At 35.6% G+C, this 22,478-nt stretch overlaps 1 protein-coding gene across 1 annotated transcript; it reads right to left on the reverse strand.

Annotated features, from left to right (window-relative positions):
- Window positions 1-247: 247 nt before the first annotated feature.
- On the reverse strand, window positions 248-7,306 carry LOC125823861 (adenylate isopentenyltransferase 5, chloroplastic-like). The gene is made up of 8 exons (XM_049503232.1): window positions 7,302-7,306; window positions 7,131-7,182; window positions 6,999-7,016; window positions 6,214-6,406; window positions 5,807-6,061; window positions 5,482-5,655; window positions 791-847; window positions 248-639 (listed from the first exon to the last, which is right to left on the reverse strand). The coding sequence occupies exons 1-8, from the start codon at window positions 7,304-7,306 to the stop codon at window positions 248-250; spliced, it is 1,146 nt and encodes a 381-aa protein (XP_049359189.1).
- Between the last annotated feature and the right edge of the window lie 15,172 nt (window positions 7,307-22,478).

A 22,478-nucleotide genomic window follows, 5' to 3' on the forward strand; every position in this document is an offset into this window, starting at 1 on the left:
TATAGAGGACTTGAACTTGGACTTGGGACTTGGTCTTGGATCGGAACTTAAAATAAATATTTTTTATAAAGCTTAAATATTTGCTCTATAAAAAACAATGTTTTTCAGACAAGAATAATATATATAGAAAGAAGGGTCATATCATATATATATATATCTGTAATGCGATACAAACTGTACAAAATAGGTCCAAATTAAAGTGTCGAAGAGACAAAATAACTCAAGATAGAGATAATGATAGTTTATGTCATTCAATAATAATATTGTGATCATCACTTTTGAGAAATATTTTCACAATATCCAGGCATGGTTGGAAAACGGTATTCCTCCATGCTTCATCAATAGCTTCTTTTCTATCTCCTTTGAAAATGTCAGTAGCAATAATATGATGCATCAACCACATTTTCTCATTTATTAACCGTTGAATCTTGTCAAGTTGGTGACAAATTAATAAACGAATATTACGCTTGATATTAACAATTAACGATTGAAGAAGCATCTTCTTTAATTCATCATCTTCGTCTATATTTATTTTTTCTCTTAAATATATGTCCATTTCGGGGACACCAATGGACTGTCGGATTTCTTTGGTGTAATCTGCATCTGGAATGAAAATCTGTAGCACCTCATCCACTAGCCCTGCATGCAACATAAATTTAAAGAATATTTTTATTTAGTCGAACAAAGATTTGATAACCAAAAATATTATTAAGAAAATTATATAAGAAAAGTTTTTAACTAGATGCATGATTATATCTTGATTGATACATAAAACAAGTACAAAAATTACCTGCATTGACCGTTTGATCAACCTTCATGTCATCTGTACAGTTCAAGACTGATTGCTCTACATCAATCCAAATAAAGCAAGTATCACACTTATATTTGAACATGAACACAAGGTCTTCCACAAGTTTTTTAATTTACGAATTTGATCCTTCAACAATAATTCACGTTGAGTCTTCAAAAAAATTTCTATGTAGACAATAGCTTGCAAACAAAAATCTTCAAGTGTGAAGTCGGAATCTGACTCAATTTCACCTAAGAAAATGTGATCAAATTAACTTTCTCAGAATTGGAATAAATAATTTTTTAATAGTAAAGTATATTTTCCACTACAATCTATAATTACTACTATTAATTATCTAGGTAATCATTTGATATAAATATTATTGGAAATAAATATATATACCTAACAAATAGTGTCGTACACCTTGTTTCTCAGTGTGTGTGATCTTGTTTGTAACAATTTCAAGTCCCTTATATACTTGCATTTTATCCAACTTGATTATTTCTCCTTGAAAATGGGTGGCAAAGGTTAGCAGAGAAACGGGATTTTCCTCTTCTTGTTGCTACCATTATGAACACCACTTTCTTCTTGTTGAACTTGTTATTGTCGATCAAAGTATTCATTTTAGTTGCACATAAAATAAAATAAATATAATAATTAGTTTACAATAGTAAATAATCTCATGTAAACCACTCATGCATACAGTAAGACATTAAAAAATCTTGTAAATATAAAGTTAATAAGTAGAAACCTTGCTTGAGATGGAATATACTATGTAAAACAATGTATATTTTTCTTGATGGTACCTATGAAAGAAATTGCATTCAGCTTTTATAGTAAAATCTGTTTGTGGACTTATTAATTGGCATACCATATTCAAAAATACTGATATCTTTTAGAATAAAAATGACTTTTGAAAAAATTATACATATGTCAACTAGAATTTTGGTAATTATTATTAAATATATTTTAGGGTAAAGTTATTAGATGTACATTGTTAGGAGATTACATACAACTTGGCTTTTATAGTAAAAATGTGATTATAAACTTATTAATTGGTATAACAAATTGAAATATATATTTATATATATTCATATCTTTTAGGATAAGTATAGTTCTTGAAAAAATATACAGATATGTCACCTTGAATTTTGGTGATTAAGCTTAAATAATTTTAGGATGATGTTTCTAAATGTACATTGTTATGAGATCACATACAAAATTGACGAAAAGATCAATTACAAAAGGATTGTAAAAAGAACTCAATAATATTTCTGATGGAATATATTCAAGTGATAATTTGTTTCTTACACTATTTAACAACACGTCATAAGTGTTAAGTCTAATTCCATTAGAGGGAAGGCAACAATTATAGATAACTATTTCAATTACGAGTATTTATATTAACTTGTGCAGCATATAATAATAGATAATGATTTTATTGAATCAAGCTTCCATCACCATGATTGAATTAGGTAGAATATATTTCTTTAAATGATCATTACCGATAGATGGCAAATTTACTATATTCTCTTCTTTGTCTATGTAACAATTTTAAATTTTGAGTTAAGAATTCTATTCTTTCAAATTCTTTTAGGGTAGAATCTTCCCGAACATTTATGGTCATTTATTTTCTCACTCTATTACCTTGACATTATGAACAATCTCATATAATTGTGTAAGTACGTATTTATATTAATATATATTAAATATAGAAGACTTGGACTTGGACTAGGACTTGGGGCTTGGGCTTGGATCGGAACTTAAAATAAATATTTTTTATAAAGCTTAAATATTTGCTCTATGAATAACAATGTTTTTACAAACAAGCATAGTATATATAGAAAGAAGGGTCATATCATATACATATATCTATAATGCGATTCATACTGTACAAAATAGGTCCAAATTAAAGTGCCGAAGAGACAAAATAACTCAAGATAGAGAAAATGATAGTTTATGTTCACTCAATAATAATATTGTGATCATCACTTTTGAGAAATCTTTTCACAATATCCAGGCATGGTTGCAAAACGGTATTCCTCCATGCTTTGCAAACAACTTCATTTCTACCTCCTTTGAAAACGTCAATAGCAATAATATGATGCACCAACCACATATTCTCATTTATTAACCGTTAAATCTTGTCAAGTTGGTGACAAATTAATAAACGAGTACTACGCTTGATATTAGCAATTGACGTTTGAAGAAGCATCTTCTTTGATTCATCATCTTCGTCTATATTTGTTTCTTCTCTTAAATATATGTCCATTTCAGGGACACCAATGGGCAGTCGGATTCCTTTGGTGTAATCTGCATCTGGAATAAAAATCTACCGCACCTCATCCACTAGCCCTGCATGCAGCCTAAATTTAAAGAAGAGTTTTATTTAGTGGAACATAGATTTGATAACCAAAAAAAAATTATTAAGAAAATTATAAAAGAAAAGCTTTTAGCTAGATCCATGATTTTATCTTGATTGATACATAAAACAATTACAAAAATTACCAGTTGATCAACCCTCATGTCAACTCTACGGTTCAAGATTGATTGCTCTACATCAATCCAAATAAAGCAAATATCATACTTATATTTGAACATGAACACAGGGTCTTCCACAAGTTTTTTAATATACTAATTTGACCCGCTAACAATAGTTGAAACTCATTGAGTCTTCAAAAAAAAAATCTATGTAGACAATAGCTTGCAAACAAAAAAATTCAGCTGTGAAGTCAGAATATGGCTCAATTTCACCTAACAAAATATGATCAAATTAACTTTCTAAGAATTGAAATGAATAATTTTTTAATTGTACAGTATAGTTTCCACTAGAATCTACAATTACTACTATTAAATTATCTAGGTAGTCATTTGATATAAATATTGTTGGAAATAAATAAATATACCTAACAAATAGTGTCGTACACCTCGAGAAATTTCTCGATGTGTGTGATCTTGTTTGTAACAATTTCAAGTCCCTTATATACTTGCAATTTGTCCGAGTTGATTATTTCTCCTCGAAAATGGGTGGCAAGATCAACTGAGAGACGGGATTTTCCCGTTTCTGTTGCTACCATTATGAACACCACTTTCCTCTTGTTAAACTTGTTATTGTTGATTAAAGTATTCATTTTAGGTATACATAAAATAAAATAAATATAATAATTAGTTTACAGATGTAAATAATCTCATGAAAATCACTCATGCATACAGTCAGACATTAAAAAATCTTGTAAATATAAAGTTAATAAGTAGAAACCTTGTTGGAGATGGAATATACTATGTAAAAAAATATATATTTTTCTTGATGGTGGCTATGAAATAAATTGCATTCAGCTTTTATAGTAAAATCTGTTTGTGGACTTATTAATGGACATACCATATTCATAATTACAGATATCTTTTAGGATAAGAATGACTTTTGAAAAATTTATACATATATCAACTTCAATTTTGGTAATTATTATTAAATATATTTTAGGATAAAGTTATTAGATGTACATTGTTAGGAGATCACATACACCTGGGCTTTTATAGTAAAAATGTGATTATAAACTTATTAATTGGAATACAAAATTAAAATATATATATATATATATATATCTTTTAAAATAAGAATAGTTCTTGAAAAATATACAGATATGTCACCTTGAATTTTGGCGATTAAGCTTAAATAATTTTAGGATGACGTTTCTAGATGTACATTGTTATGAGATCACATACAGAACTGACAGAAAGATCGATTACAAAAGGATTGTAAAAAGAACTCAATAATATTTCTGACGGAATATATTCAAGTGATAATGTGTCAATTCTTACACTATTTAACAACACGTCATAAGTGTTAAGTCTAATTTCATTAGAGGGAAGGGAACAATTATCGATAACTTTTTCAATTATGAGTATTTATATTAACTTGTGCAGCATATAATAATAGATAAAGATTTTATTGAATCAAGCTTCCATCACCGTGACTGAATTAGGTAGAATATATTTCCTTAAATGATAGATTGCAAATTAGTATTTTCTCTTCTTTGTCTATGTAACAATTTTAAATTTTGAGTTTAGAATTCTATTCTTTTAAATTATTTTAAGGTAGAATCTTCCCAAACATTTATGGTCATTTATTTTCTTACTTTGTTACCTTGACATTATGAATGATCTCATGTAATTTTGTTAGTACGTATTTATATTAATATATATTAAATATAGAAGACTTGAACTTGGACTTGGGGCTTCGGCTTGGATCGGAACTTAAAATAAATATTTTTTAGAAAGCTTAAATATTTGCTCTATAAATAAAAATATTTTTACGGAAAAGAATAATAGATATAGAAAGAAGGGTCATATCATATCATATATATATATATATATATATATATTTGTAATGCGATACAAATTGTACAAAATAGGTCCAAATTAAAGTGTCGAATAGACAAAATAATTCACGATAGAGATAATGATAGTTTATGTTCACTCAATAATAATATTGTGATCATCACTTTTGAGAAATCTTTTCACAATATCCAAGCATGGTTGCAAAACGGTATTCCTCCATGCTTCGTCAACGGCTTCTTTTCTATCTCCTTTGAAAACGACAGTAGCAATAATATGATGCACCAACCACATTTTCTCATTTATTAACCGTTGAATCTTGTCAAGTTGGTGACAAATTCATAAATGAGTATTACGCTTGATATTAGCAATTGACGATTGAAGAAGCATCTTCTTTGATTCATCATCTTCGTCTATATTTGTTTCTTCCCTTAAATATATGTCCATTTCGGGGACACCAATGGGCCGTCGGATTCCTTTGGTATAATCTGCATCTGGAATAAAAATATGTCGCACTACATCTACTAGCCCTGGATGCAACATAAATTTAAAGAATAGTTTTATTTAGTGGAACATAGATTTGATAACCAAAAATATTATTAAGAAAATTATAAAAGAAAAGGTTTTAACTAGATGCATGATTATATCTTGATTGATACATAAAACAATTACAAAAATTACCTGCATTGACCATTTGATCAACCCTCATGTCAACTCTATAGTTCAAGATTGATTGTTCTACATCAATCCAAATAAAGCTAGTATAATACTTATATTTGAACATGAACACAGGGTCTTCCATAAGTTTTTCAATATACGAATTTGACCCTCCAACAATAATAGGAACACGTTGAGTCTTCAAAAAAAATTCTATGTAGACAATAGCTTGCAAACAAAAATCTTCAGCTGTGAAGTTGGAATCTTGCTCAATTTTACCTAAGAAAATGTGATCAAATTAACTTTCTCAGAAGTGAAATAAATAATGTTTTAATAGTAAAGTATATTTTTCACTAGAATCTACAATTACTACTATTAAATTATCTAGGTAGTCATTTGATATAAATACTGTTGGAAATAAATATATATACCTAACAAATAGTGTCGTACACCTTGTTTCTCAGTGTGTGTGATCTTGTTTGTAACAATTGCAAGTCCCTTATACATTTGCATTTTGTCCGAGTTGATTATTTCTCCCCGAAAATGTGTGACAATGTCAACAGAGAGACGGGATTTTCCAGTTCCTGTTGCTCCTATTATGAACACCACTTTCTTCTTGTTGAACTTGTTATTGTTGAGGAAACAATGCACTCACATCATAGAGAGGAAAATAAAAACATAGTTCATTTTTCAGAACAAGTCATCATATTATTAGTTTTTCCCTTTAAACCTTGATATAGGATCTCTAGTCCCCAAGTTGGGTTTCATCATATATTACTCATGGATTTATATGTTTCAATCTCGTCCCCTCAATGTACTCTAGACCTTTTCTCTTGTTAAGACCTTAGTAAGAGGATCTGCAAGATTATCACAAGATTTGACATAATTAACATTAATGGTACCACTTGTCAAATACGATCTTACATTAATGTGTTTCCTCCTTATAGGTCTGGATTTACTGTTGCAATAACAGTTTTGAACTCTACTAATCGCAGCGGTGCTATCACGGTAAATTAAAATATGACGAATTGATTTTTCAAAATAAGGTATTTGAAATAATAAATCTCTTAGCCAATTCGCTTCCTCACTAGTTGAAGCCAAAACAATTAGTTCAGCCTCCATGGTAGAGTTAGCAATTATAGTTTGTTTTTTTATCTCCAACAAATAGAACCACTGCCCAAAGTAAATTCATAAGTAGTGGTAGAACAGGAATCACCTGATAAAGTGTTCCAATCTGCATCAGAAAAGCCTTCAAGTAGAGCAAGATAATTTTTACAAAACAAACCACAATTTTTTGTTCCAATTAAATATCTCATAACTCTTGTTATAGCATGTCAATGTTCATTACATGGCTTGCAGTAAACCTGTCAAGTACTGCTACTGCATATGCAATATCAGGCCTAGAGCAATCGGTCACATATCTCAAACTTCCAATTATGCTAGCATATTCATTTTGATTTATTCTCTCACTTTCACTTTCAACAATAAATAAGTGAACACTTGAATCAAAAGAAGTTACAACATGTTTGCATTAATCAAATTTATATTTTTTCAACATTTTCTCAACATAATGTGACTGGTCAAGGAAAATTCCATCACATATTCTTGTTATTTTTATGCCAAGAGAGTTTCATCGTTAGAGTAAAGCCAGTGGAGAAAAATTTTGGGTTAGAAAACTTTTTTGTAGTATCTTGAAATTTCCCAACATAGTCCAGATTTGGACGAAATCGAAGTCTTTGAGGTGTAGGGAAATTTGGTAACAATCAGGTGATTTAATTATGATTTTGATTGCATTAGTAGTTAGATAACTCGTTAAAAAATCCGTACGACTTTACATAATTGAATTTGGGTGAGTAGAACTCCCTAAATCGATCTTAGCGTAAAGGGTATTTTCTGAGCGTCATGGGTCAGAGGTGTATTGTGAAATGGGAAATTTTGAATTCCTTAAATTGCTCGCTGTCTTGCAAATACCGCCTCGGTGGGGATTTCTGTCGCTTTGGCAGGGTGGTGGCCGCTGTGGCGGGCCAGACGTGACTTAATATCGTTAACAAACCCCTAAACGACCTTATTTCGCACTTTTCAATTTTTAGAGGTAAGGAACGAAACTCAGGTGAGTCCTACTCATTTTTTACCATTCTTGAGGCTAAAGGTAAGATTTTCACTCTCCGAATTCATTTTTCGATCCATAGAATGTAATAGAATGGGTGAATATTGATGGAGAAGGGTTTTGTTATATATTCTATGGTGGAAACAACCCTAAATTGGATAGATGGGATCATGGATTTGATCTAGGGTTCATAGAATTGTTATAGTTTCGGGTAATTAGCGATTGTTTGTTGATTCTCATGTTATTGTGATTGTTTGTAGACCAAGAACAAGCGAAACAAATTCGGAAAGGGAAGGATCAAGTTTCTTAGGGTTTCAAGCTTGTTTCGAGGTAGGTGATGGTTGTGATTCTATGATTGTGTAATGTATGCTTGTTCTTGCTTCATTATGATACTTGTATATGTGTGAATGTTGCAATGTTGATCACACTTGTTGTAAATGAGATAGATGAATTATCATTGCCATGAAATCATGACTTAAATGTATGATCTTGATGATATACTTGTGTTTCTGATTGTGGTGAGTGAATGGGATCGGTTGCCACGTTCCGGCAAAACTAACTTGGATCGGTTGCCACGTTCCGGCATAAATGTGGGATAGGTTGCCACGTTCCGGAATAAATATGAGATCGGTTTCCATGTTCCGACAAAACTAACTTGGATCGATTGCCACGTTCCGGCAAAAATGTGGGATCGATTGCCACGTTTCGGAATAAATATGGGATCGGTTGCCACGTTCCGACATGCTAACTATTTGGGTTTGGGTTCCATGAGAGGAGAAATGATTTGATATAAAATGTTAAGTTGCTCGTTGTTCGTAAATGTTGATAATGTTGTATATGTTGATATATATACATGTAATTATATTGTTGTTTGACTTTCTTATGTTGCTCTAGTGGGATAGCCGTGATCCTACCAGTACACTATGGTTGTGTACTGATACTGCACTTGCTCTTATTTTTGTTGAGTACAGGGCATCTTCAAGCGGCTACTGACAAACCTCACTTAGGAGATCGGTGACCGTTGTTTCGAATTCAAGGGTGAGCCAATTCTTCCGGGCAGCCATGGGATTCTCTTTCGTCTATATCAACCATTTCTGGACTTAGACTTATGTTCTAGTTAGTTGATTAGTTCATAAGATTGGGGTTGCATCCCTTCTTGTTTAGACTTGGTTGTTAGATGTTTTAGTACATTGACTTTCTGGTTCTATGTTATTTCTTCCGCATTAGTTTAGTTCTTGTTAGACTTTTGTTGGAGTTTATGGGAATTCTCTACTTATTTCCTTAGTATTGACTAAAATGCCTTAGTTATTGCTTTAGTTGCTTGGTTTGGGTTTTAGTAGTGGTTTTCCCACCGAAGTGTTAGTGTGGGTGCCAATCACGACGGTCTGGGTCGTGAAAAAGCTGGTATCAGAGCCTAGTTTCGTTGATCTCGATGTACCAAAATGAGTCTAGTAGAGTCTCGCGGAACGGTACGGGGATGCCTTTACTTTTCTTCGATAGGCTATAAGACTTTAGGAAATCTCTATGTTTTCTCTTGTCTCCTTTAGTGCTATGACTTGATTCCAATTGGTATATGGCGATTCAAATTGGTATCTAACCTCCTTCACTATTCTGTCCACAGATGGTTAATACTACGTATAACGGCGCCAGGCCCGTAGCTCCCATCAATGCTCCAACTGAGGAATCTGCAGCGAGAGGTTGCGGTCGAGGCAAGGGTAGAAAAAGAGCTAGAGGTAGAGGCCATGGAAGAGTAGCACCTGTTGGAAATGGAGCTCCTGTGGAGAATGATCCTGTGAATGAGAACTCTCCCATGCATCATGAGGAAATAGAAGAAGAGGTGGAGGTTGAGAATGTGGAGAATGTTGAGGTGATTGGATAAGAGGAAGAGGTGCAGGCTGAGGCTACATGTATTCCTCTCATCGACCCAGTGTTAGCTCAACAGATCATGTCATTTTTGAAGGGATTGGCTGGTCCTGGAATGCTTCCATCTGATCAAGCAACTCAAGCTCCTACTAATCATCTTGTTGCTAGAACGGCGCCCAAGATGGGTGGAACGGGAGGTAATGATACTTTCTTCCATCCTTTGTTGGGTTCTGTCATGACCGGTAATGAGCATGAAATGTTGGCTAAGTTTATGAAGCTTAAGCCTCCGGTATTTCTCGGTTCTGAGAGTGAGGATGCGTATGAGTTCATTCTGGATTGCTATGAGAGGCTGCATAAATATTGTTCACCAACAAGGGGTTGAGTTTGTGTCTTTTCAACTTCAAGGTGAGGCCAAACAATGGTGGAGAGCTTATATGGAGTGCAGGTCTTCTACTTTACCTCCTCATACTTAGACCCAATTTCATGCTATATTTCTAGAAAGTATGTGCCTAGAACTTTGAGAGATCGCAAGAAAGATGAGTTTATGGCTTTGGAGTAAGGTGGTATGTATGTGGTTGCTTATTAGGCCAGGTTCCATGCTTTATCTAGATATGCTACGCAGTTGGTGACTACCAAGGAGGAGAGGATCCAGTTATTTATTAGGGGACTAAATTCTAAGTTGTAAGTATTATCTGTTCATATGACTTCTGCAGGAAAGAGCTTTAATGAGATGACACACTATGTTAAGAAAGTGAAGGCGGTGAGGCGAGGCGGTCAAGCTAAGGCATGGGCAAAAAGGGCCAAGAACTCGGGTAACTTTCAAGGTTCTTATTCCAAGGGGTCCGGAAGGCCAACGCTTGCAGCCAAGCCAATTCAGTCTGCTTTGCCCGCCTTCACAGGTAGTTACTCGAAAACTCCACCTCAAAATTTTCAGGATAATCAGGGAGTTGCGCCTTCGACGGGCGACAGACCATATTTTGATCATACTTGTTACAACTGCGGAGAACCTGGGCATATGAGGAGAGATTACCCACATCCGCGTGTGTTTGATTCTGCGCAACAGCCTTCTAGAGCAATGGTACCCGCGGGAAATGGTAATAATGGTAGAGGACGTCCACAAGGTGGGCGAGGAGGTAATCAGCGAGGCCGTGGAGGTAGAGGAAATGGTAATGGTAATGGAGGTAGGGGTAGCACGCAACCAGGCAGGAAAGTGGCCCGTCAAGATGATAGGGCTCAATGTTATGCTTTTTCGGGAAAGAATAAGGCGGAGGCGTCCGATGCGGTGATCACAGGTACCATTCTTGTCTGTGATCGAATGGCTAATGTGTTGTTTGATCTGGGTTCTACTTATTCATATGTATCTGTGAGATTTGCCTCAGATTTTGATATGATTTGTGATATTCTTGATGCCCATATTCGTGTTTCTACCCTAGTTGAAGAGTCCATCATAGTTACCCATGTCTACCGTGCTTGTCCTATTTTGTTTATGGGATTTCAGACTTGGGCTGATTTAGTGATTTTGGATATGATTGACTTTGACATAATCTTGACATTATGTTGTCCCCCTATTATGTTGTGCTTAATTGTAATACTAAGTCTGTAACTCTAGAAATTTTGAGAAGGTAAAAATTAGAGTGGGAAGGGATGTACAAGCCTAAGCAAGCTAATATTATATCCTTCATTCGGGCTAGTAAATTAGTAGAGTAGGGTTGTTTGGCTTATATGGCTCATATTAGGGATGTTGAAATTGAGGCTCCATCCATTGGTTCTATTCTTGTGGTGTCTGAATTTAGTAAAGTGTTTCCTAATGACTTGATTGGTATGCCTCCGGATAGAGATATATATTTTTGCAATGATTTAGAGCCTGGTACGCGCCGCATTTCTATCCCTTCATACCGCATGGCTCCGGCAAAATTAAGAGAGCTTAAAGCCCAAATCCAAGAGCTTCTTGATAAGGGATTTATTCACCCTAGTGCTTCTCCATGGGGCGCTCCAATTTTGATTTTTAAGAAAAAGGATGGTAGTATGAGAATGTGTATAGATTACCGGCAATTAAATAGAGTCACTATTCGAAACAAATATCCTTTGCCTCAAATAGATGATATCTTTGACCAATTGCAAGGGGGAGTAGTTTTCTCTAAGATTGATCTAAGATCTGATTACCATCAATTAAAAATTAGACGTGAAGATGTGCCTAAGATGGCGTTTAGAACTCGTTATGGGCACTATGAGTTTTTGGTTATGTCTTTTGGTTTGACCAATGCGCCTGCAACTTTCATGAGTTTAATGAATGGGGTGTTCAAGCCATTTCTTGATTCCTTTGTGATAGTCTTTATTGATGATATTTTGGTTTATTTGAAAAGTGAAGAAGAGCATGCCAACCATCGTATTGTTTTGGGTGTTCTTGGGAAAGAAAAGTTATATGTTAAATTTTCAAAGTGTGAATTTTGGTTGAAATCAATTGCATTTTTGGGGCATGTAGTTTCAAAAGAAGGGATAATGGTAGATCCTCAAAAGATTGAGGTGGTCAAGAATTGGGTTAGGACTAGCTCTGTGACGAAAGTTAGGAGTTTTTTTGGGCTTGCTAGCTACTATCGTCGATTTGTGAAGAACTTTGCTTTTATCGCCACGCACTTGACTAATTTGACCAAAAAGGAGATACCATTTGAATGGACTGAAAAATGTGAGGAGAACTTCCAAAAGCTCAAGACTCTCTTGACCACCGCAACTATTCTACCATTACCGGTTGAAGGTAAAGATTTTATTATTTATTGTGATGCTTCACATTCTGGTTTGGGTGTTGTGTTGATGCAGGATAAGAATGTTATAGCTTATGTCTCGCGTCAATTGAAGGTGCATGAGAGAAATTATCCAATGCATGATTGGGAGTTGCCAGCGGTAGTGTTTGCTCTTAAGATCTGGCAACATTACGTCTATGGTGTTAAGTGTGAAGTGTTTACCGATCATCGTAGTTTGCAGCATGTGTTCACTTAAAAGGATCTGAATTTAAGACAGCGAAGGTGGATGGATTTACTTAAAGATTATGATGTCACCATTCAATACCATCTGGGCAAGGCTAATATGGTGGCAGATGCTTTGAGTCGAAAAGCGGTGAGTATGGATAGTTTAGCTTGCTTGAGTGTATCCAAGCGACCTTTGGCTAAAGAAATTCAGACCTTAGCGTCTAAATTCATGCAATTGGTCATATCAGAAAGAGGTGGGGTGCTAGCTAGTATTGAGGTAAGGGCCACTTTCATTGAAGAGATTAAGCCCAAACAATTTGAAGATGAGAATTTGGAGGAACTTAAGAAAAAGACTGCAATTGGTAAGGCACAAGAGACCACTCTTGATGTGGATGGAGTGCTAAGTTTTAAGGGGAGAATATGTGTTCCTAGAGTAGATGACTTGATTGAGAAATTGTTGGCAGAGTCTCATGGTTCGTGATATTCTATTCATCCGGGGGAGACCAAGATGTATAGAGATCTTAAGCGAATTTATTGGTGGTCGGGCATGAAGAAAGACATAGCGGAGTTCGTGGTGAAGTGTCAAAATTGTCAACAAGTGATATATGAACATCAAAGGCCTGCGGGTTTACTTCAAAGAATTCCAAATCCGAAATAGAAGTGAGAAAAAATAGCAATGGATTTTGTGGTAGGTCTTCCCAAGACTTTGGGAAATTTGGATTCTATTTGGGTAGTGGTGGATAGATTGACTAAGTCAACCCATTTTATTCCGGTAAGAATAGATTATAATGTTGAACAATTGCCTAAAGTATATGTGAAAGATATAGTGAGGTTGCACGGATTGCCCCTCTCTATCATCTCAGACCGTGGTACCCAATTCACATCCATGTTTTGGAAGAAATTGTTATCAATCTGGGTATAAAAAACCAGAATTACTGATTTCAATAAACTTTGCAGAAACACAAAGTAACCAAAGTTTAATAAACCAGTAAGAATAGATGAACATAAATTAATTGACAAAACTAAAATCTGTAAAAAAACGTACCACAATCTGGAAAAACAGAATCAGAAAAAGATCAAGCCCACTGAATGCACAGTGTCCCCTTAAGGAAATTATTCCCCTCTAATATCCGAGGTTTGATTTGGAATATGTCCTCCCAGGATAGAATGATCTCAATCACCAGTGTATTGATACCCAAAACTCTGGTGTCAGCGAACCACTCAACAGCAGTAAAGTACACGAAGAAATTTTGTGCAGAAGAAGAAGAAGAAATCAGAAAAATTCGTAAGGAATAAGTCTGAGGAATCAATCTATTTATAGGCAAGAGGAACTGGTTCCAAAAGGTTGCAATCTTTTCAGAATCCACACGACCATTCATGAAAGTTTGCAACCTTTCAAACGGTCATAGCTGTTTCTGAAAGTTGCAACCCTTTCAGAACAGTCACTTCCAACGGCGGGAAATTCAAATAAAATGGGAAAGATTTAAATAAAATGGGTCGCGCATGGATCCGAGTCGGGTCGGGTCAATTAACTAATTAATTGAATCGGTTAATTAACTAATTAAAACGTTGGCCATTTAATTTAATTTAATTAATTAACTAAAATAATTAAAACAAACTTTGTCCAAAAAATAATCTCTCGATCGATCATTTTTCCAAATCCAAATCCAAATCCAAAGCCGAAGCCGAGCGAGCGACGACGACGCGAGGGGGGGTCCCTCTTTCCAACCCTTTTAACAATTAATAGGAGTGTTTCTATATTTAAACTCTCCTATTTTTCTTTCCACCACCGATGAGGGACAAATGTCTTTTCAATAAAGCATAAGAGGACTTTTCAAGTTCTCAACTTTCCAAGTTCCCAACTTTTTCAAGTTCCTCTTTCATCTTCCCTCCATTTCCCATTAACTCTTACTACATACCCAACAATCCCCTACATTAATGGGGAATGTTTATAACATAAGGAATGCACGGATGAGTGTGTACTTTACAAGCAAGAATCAATTGCATCTGGATAAGTAGGTTTCCCCTTGGACTTTCCATAGTGAACATATGTCGGATATACTCGGTCAATCGGTAGATGCGATATCTTTGAACCGTCGAGCTTTGGTGTATACCTAGACAACTATATGTCACACAATTAACCCTTTACCGTTTATGGTTCTTACAGTTGTGTTCGTTTCAGCCATGAACACCTCCTGGTTTCATAAGTGTATAAAGAATTGGCTTTTGACATAAAATTCTTTTTGAAGCGGCTTACACTTCACACTCACATAGGTGATTTCTAACCGTGTCATCTCGTAGATACACTATTTGGTCAAATCTGCCAAACTTAGCAAATCATTAAAAACTTTAAGCTTTATTAACTCATTAACAAGCTTTAAAGTCTTAACCTTGTTCCTGAACATTGTCTTCATCATGAGAATGGATTGAGTTGATTGACAATTTCGAACCGTCGGTCACAACTTTGTTTTTCTCCTTGAATCTAGCTCTTGGGATCTCCAGTCTGCCAGATAGAGTTACCGCCCTGCTGACTTGCCCTAAGCCGTAAACCCATTCCCTTAGATGATCTTTCAACTGCCTCTCTCACTAGGCCTTTCTTTAGTGGATCTGACGCATTATCGCTTGACTTCACATAGTCAATTGTGATAATTCCGCTAGAGAGGAGTTGTCTTACGGTATTATGTCTCTGTCGTATATGACGAGACTTCCCGTTGTACATAACGCTCCCTGCTCTACCTATTGCTGCTTGACTATCACAATGTATGCAAATAGGTCCCACAAGTTTGGTCCAGAATGCAATATCCTCTAAGAAATTCCAGAGCCATTCAGCTTCTTCACCGGCCTTATCTAAGGCAATAAATTCAGATTCCATTGTGGAGCGAGCGATACATGTCTGTTTGGATGATTTCCAAGAGACTGCTCTTCCACCAAGTGTAAACACATAACCACTTGTGGATTTTACTTCATTTGACCCGGTGATCCAATTTGCATCACTATATCCTTCAATCACGGCAGGATATTTATTATAATGCAAAGCATAGTGTTGTGTATGCTTCAAATAACCCAACACACATTTCATTGCCATCCAGTGAGTTTGATTCTGATTACTAGTGAACCGACTCAGTTTGCTAATAGCACATGCTATATCTGGTCGTGTACATATCATAATATACATCCCAACACTCTGGCATATTCCAATTGAGAGTCACGTTCACTTACATTCTTTTGAAATGTAAAGTTTAAATCAATCAGAGTTTTGACAACATTGAAATTCAAGTACTTTAACTTATCCAATATTTTTTCAATATAATGAGATTGAGATAATGCTAGTCCCTGAGGAGTTTTGAGAATTCTGATCCCTAAGATCAAATCAGCAACTCCTAAGTCCTTCATATCGAACTTGCTAGACAGTATGCGCTTAGTAGCATTTATATTGTCAATGTCTTTACTGATTATTAACATGTCATCAACATACAAACAAACGATGACTTCATGATTCAGAACGTTTTTAATGTAAACACACTTATCACATTCGTTAATCTTGAATCCATTTGCCAACATTATTTGGTCAAATTTAGCATGCCATTGTTTGGGTGCTTGCTTGAGCCCATAAAGTTGCACCACTTTCTCTTCTTTACCAGGAACCACAAACCCTTCAGGTTGTTCCATGTAAATTTCTTCCTCCAACTCTCCATTTAAGAAGGCTGTCTTTACATCCATTTGGTGGATTTTAAGATCATGCACTGCCGCTAGTGCTATTAACATTCTAATTGATGTTATCCTTGTTACTCGAGAGTATGTATCAAAGTAATCCAAACCTTCCTTTTGTCTATATCCTTTGACTACAAGTCTAGCCTTATATTTGTCAATAATCCCATCAGCTTTCATTTTCCTTTTAAAGATCCACTTTGATCCTAAAGGTTTATTTCCTGGAGGAAGATCAGTCAATTCCCAAGTATGATTACTTAAAATTGATTCGATCTCACTATTGACTGCTTCTTTCCAATAGATTGACTCAGATGATGACATAGCTGCTTTAAATGTTGGAGGCTCATTTTCAAGCAAAAATGCCACAAAATCTTGTCCGAAAGAAATGGATTTCCGTTGGCGAGTACTACGCCTAGGATCTTCATTAGGTTGTGCATTTTCCTTTGATTCTTCCCATGGTCGTTTAGATCTTTCACTTGTCGACTCACATTCAGTTTTATACGGATAAATGTGTTCAAAAAACTCAGCGTTATCTGACTCAATTACCGTACTCACATGAATTTCAGGATTATTAGATTTGTGAACCAAAAACCGGCAGGCCTTACTGTTCACAACATATCCAATAAATACACAATCCACTGTTTTGGGTCCAATTTTCACCCTCTTAGGTAAAGGAACTTCTACCTTGGCAAGACACCCCCACACTTTGAAATATTTCAAGTTGGGTTTCCTTCCTTTCCATAACTCATATGGAATTGATTGTGTTTTGCTACGGGGTACCCTATTGAGTATCTTGCTAGCCGTAAGGATGGCTTCTCCCCATAGATTTCTTGGTGAACCAGAACTGATTATTAAGGCATTCATCATTTCCTTTAATGTTCTGTTCTTCCGTTCAACCAAACCATTTGACTGAGGTGTATAGGGTGCAGTAGTTTGATGGATAATACCATATTCCAAACATATCTCAGCAAAAGGAGATTCGTATTCTCCACCCCTATCACTTCGAATCATTTTTATCTTTAGATTCAATTGATTTTTCACTTCATTTTTGTATTGCTTAAATGCATCAATTGCTTCATCCTTACTATTAAGCAAATATACATAACAAAATCGAGTGCAATCGTCAATAAAAGTTATAAAATACTTTTTCCCACCATGAGATGGTGTCGACTTCATATCGCATATATCTGTGTGAATTAAGTCTAAAGGTTTTGAATTTCTTTCAACAGACTTATAAGGATGTTTAACAAACTTAATTTCCACACAAATTTCGCATTTTGATTTATCGCATTTAAAATCAGGCAATACTTCTAAAGTAACCAATTTCCACAAGGCTTTGTAATTTACATGTCTCAAACGGGCATGCCATAAATCATTTGACTCCAATAAGTAAACAGAAGCAGAATTCTTATTAATACTGTCAACAACCATTACATTCAGTTTGAAGAGGCCCTCAGTAAGGTAGCATTTTCCTAAGAACATCTCATTCTTACTTATTACAGCTTTGTCACTAACTAGGACACACTTGAACCCATTTTTAACGAGCAGTGCAGCAGAAACTAAATTCTTCCTAATAGTAGGAACGTGCAGAACGTTGTTCAGAGTCAACACCTTGCCGGATGTCATCTTCAACATTACTTTCCCAGTTCCTGTTATCCTTGTTGTTGCTATGTTTCCCATGAACAAATCTTCATCAACCTCAGCAGGAGTGTATGTTGCAAAGGCTTCTTTCGCAGAGCAAATATGTCGAGTGGCACCTGAGTCAAGAAACCACTCCTTGGGATTTCCAACTAAATTGCACTCTGATATCATTGCACATAGGTCATCTGCATTTTTCATCTCTTCCACAATGTTTGCTTGGCTTTTTCCTTTGCCTTTGTCTTTGTCTTTGTCCTTTCTTGGAGCACGACAGTCAGAAGACTTGTGACCAGCCTTACCACAATTGTAACAGTTGCCCTTGAACTTTTTCTTGGCCTGTTCTGACTTCTGTCCGTTGGACTTCTTTCTCTTCTTGTCTTTGGTAGGAGCTTCTTCAACAATATTAACTCCAATTACTGTCGAACTTTTACGAGACTTCTTTTCGGCGGTTTTTTTATCTTCCTCAATCTTGAGCCGAATCACAAGATCTTCAAGCTTCATTTCTTTACGTTTGTGGTTTAAATAATTCTTGAAGTCATTCCACGAAGAAGGTAACTTCTCGATCATTGCAGCCACTTGAAACGCTTCATTTACTACCATATCTTGAGCAATCAGATCATGGAAAATAAGTTGAAGTTCCTGCACTTGTGATCCAACAGTTTTACTATCTGACATTTTATAGTCTAAAAACTTTGCGACCACAAACTTTTTCAAGCATGCATCGTCTATCTTATATTTCTTCTCAAGTGCATCCCACAATTCTTTCGAAGTTATCATTGCACTATAGACATTATATAAGTCATCCTCTAACGCACTCAAAATGTTGCCCTTACATAGGAAGTCTGCCTGTTTCCATGCTTCAATAATCATGAATTTTTCTCTGTCTGGCATTTCGCAGACCAAGAGTGGTAAGCCAGAAAAATACTCATTGCTGTAATCCTTTGAAATTCACACCAGAGAATTTTCCCGATTTCTCTGCTGGTGGTACAGCAGTTCGGGTTGGTGTGGCAATAGCCACCGTAACATTGTCATTAGCCATTTCAGAATTTTTAACAAACAGAAATTGATACAAATGACTCAGTAAGCAATAACTTAAGTAGCAAACTTAACAGGAGTATAAAACCACAAAGGTTTTTCTCTCCACCAGAAACATAAATTAAAAAGTATAAAATAATTTCCTTAAGATTGTTACCAATCTGTGTATAAAAAACCAGAATTACTGATTTCAATAAACTTTGCAGAAACACAAAGTAACCAAAGTTTAATAAACCAGTAAGAATAGATTAACATAAATTAATTGACAAAACTAAAATCTGTAAAAAAACGTACCACAATCTGGAAAAATAGAATCAGAAAAAGATCAAGCCCACTGAATGCACAGTGTCCCCTTAAGGAAATTATTCCCCTCTAGTATCTGAGGTTTGATTTGGAATATGTCCTCCCAGGATAGAATGATCTCAATCACCAGTGTATTGATACCCAAAACTCTGGTGTCAGTGAACCACTCAACAGCAGTAAAGTACACGAAGAAATTTTGTGCATAAGAAGAAGAAGAAATCAGAAAAATTCGTAAGGAATAATTCTGAGGAATCAATCTATTTATAGGCAAGAGGAACTGGTTCCGAAAGGTTGCAATCCTTTTAGAATCCACACGACCATTCATGAAAGTTTGCAACCTTTCAAACGGTCATAGCTGTTTCTGAAAGTTGCAACCCTTTCAGAACAATCACTTCCAACGGCGGGAAATTCAAATAAAATGGGAAAGATTTAAATATAACGGGTCGCGCGTGGATCCGAGTCGGGTCGGGTCAATTAACTAATTAATTGAATCGGTTAATTAACTAATTAAAATGTTGGCCATTTAATTTAATTTAATTAATTAACTAAAATAATTAAAACAAACTTTGTCCAAAAAATAATCTCTCGATCGATCATTTTTCCAAATCCAAAGTCAAAGCCGAGCCGAGCGAGCGACAACGAAGACGGCGCGAGGGGGGTCCCTCTTTCCAACCCTTTTAACAATTAATAGGAGTGTTTCTATATTTAAACTCTCCTATTTTTCTTTCCACCACCGATGAGGGACAAATGTGTTTTCAATAAAGCATAAGAGGACTTTTCAAGTTCTCAACTTTCCAAGTTCCCAACTTTTTCAAGTTTCTCTTTCATCTTCCCTCCATTTCCCATTAACTCTTGCTACATACCCAACAGAAATTGCATGATGTGTTGGGCACACAACTCACTTTTAGTACAGCCTTCCATCCACAAACAGACAGGTAGTTAGAAAGAACTATTCAAGTGTTGGAAGACATGTTAAGGGCATGTGTGATTGATTTTGGAGGGCATTGGTATAAGTTCTTACCTTTGTGTGAATTCTCTTATAACAATAGTTATCACTCCATCATTGATATGGCACCATTCGAGGCACTCTATGGGAGGGAATGTGGATCACCCATAGGATAGTTTGAGGCTGGCGATGTGAAACCTTTGGGGGTTGATTTAGTGAAGGGTGCTCAAGATAAGGTGAGAAGTATTCAAACTAAGCTTCTAGTAGCCCAGAGTAGACAAAAGAAGTATGTGAATCATAAAGTGAGAGACATGGCGTTTCAATCCAGTGAAAATGTTTTTCTTAAAGTATCACCCATGAAAGGGGTAATGAGATTTGGTAAGAAAGGTAAGCTAAGTCCTAGATACATTGGTCCATTTGAGATTCTTGAATCTGTAGGACCGATGGTGTATAGGTTGGCTTTACCTCCTAATCTATCGAGTGTCCATCCGATATTTCATGTATCCATGTTCAAGAGGTATCATGGTGACGGGGATTATATCATTAAGTGAGACTCAATTGTGTTAGATAAGGACCTCCAATATGAGGAGGAACCGATTGTAATTCTTGATCGTGATGTGCACAAGCTGAGGACCAAAGAAATTAAGTTTGTGAAGGTTCAATGAAAACATCGTCCAGTTGAGGAAGTTACTTGGAAAATCGAGAGAGACATGCGAGACAAGTATCCCCAATTGTTCGTCGAATCAGGTACTACTTCATTCCTTCCTTAGCCTATTTTTCCTAAGTTTTGTCACTCGGGATGAGTGATGGGTAAATTGGTATCTATTGTAACGATCGGGTTCCATCGTTATAGAAAAGCTAGCAGGGAAAAATTTTGGGTCGAAATTTTTTTCGTAGTATCTTGAAATTTCGCAACCTAGTCCAAATTTGGACAAAATCGAAGTCTTTGAGGTGTAGGAAAATATGGTAACAATCGGGTGAATTAATTATGATTTTGATTACATGAGTATTTAGATAACTCGTTAAAGAACCCGTACGACTTTACGGAATTGAATTCGGGTGAGTAGAACTCTCAAAATCTATCTTAGCGTAAAGGGTAATTTTTTAACGTCGTGGGTCAGAGGTGTGTTGTGAAATGGGAAATTTGGAATTCCTTATATTGCTCTCTGTCTCGCAAATGCTGCCTCGGCGGGTATTTCTGTCACTTTGGCGAGGCCGCTGTGGCGAAATGGTGGTCGTTGTGGCGGGCCAGACGTGACTTAATGTCGTTAATAAACCCCTAAACGACTTTATTTGGCACTTTCCGATTTTTAGATCTTAGGAACGAACCCCAGGAAATTCCTACTCATTTTTCACTATTCTTGAGGCTAAAGGTAAGCTTTTCACTCCCCGAATCTATTTTTCGATCCGTAGAACGTAATAGAATGGGTGAATATTTATGGGGAAGGGTTTTGTTATATATTCTATGATGGAAACAACCCTAAATTGGATAGTTGGGATCATGGGTTTGATTTAGGGTTCATAGAATTGTTATAGTTTTGTTATAGTTTTGGGTAATTAGCGATTACTTATTGATTTCCGTGTTATTGTGATTGTTTGTAGACCAAGAACAAGCGAAACGAATCCGAAAAGGGAAGGATCAAGTTTCTTAGGGTTTCAAGCTTGTTTTGAGGTAGGTGATAGTTGTGATTCTATGATTGTGTGATGTATGCTTGTTCTTGCTTCATTATGATACTTATATATGTATGAATGTTGCAATGTTGATCACACTTGTTGTAAATGAGATAGATGAATTATCATTGCCATGAAATCATGACTTAAATGTATGATTTTGATGATATACTTGTGTTTCTGATTGTGGTGTGTGAATGGGATCGATTGCCACGTTTCGGCATAACTTACTTGGATCGATTGTCACGTTCCGGCATAAATATGGGATCGGTTGCCACGTTCGGCATGCTAACTGTTTGGGTTTGGATTCCATCATAGGACCAATGATTTGATATAAAATGTGAAGTTACTCGTTGTTCGTAAATGTTGATAATGTTGTATATGTTGATATATATGCATGTGATTATATTGTTGTTTGACTTACTTATGTTGCACTAGTGGGATAGTCGCGTGATCCTACCA

The sequence above is a fragment of the Solanum verrucosum genome, unplaced genomic scaffold, assembly GCF_900185275.1.
Source record: "Solanum verrucosum unplaced genomic scaffold, falcon-dt-bn FXZP01000015.1, whole genome shotgun sequence".
In the NCBI taxonomy this organism is placed as follows: Eukaryota; Viridiplantae; Streptophyta; class Magnoliopsida; order Solanales; family Solanaceae; genus Solanum; species Solanum verrucosum.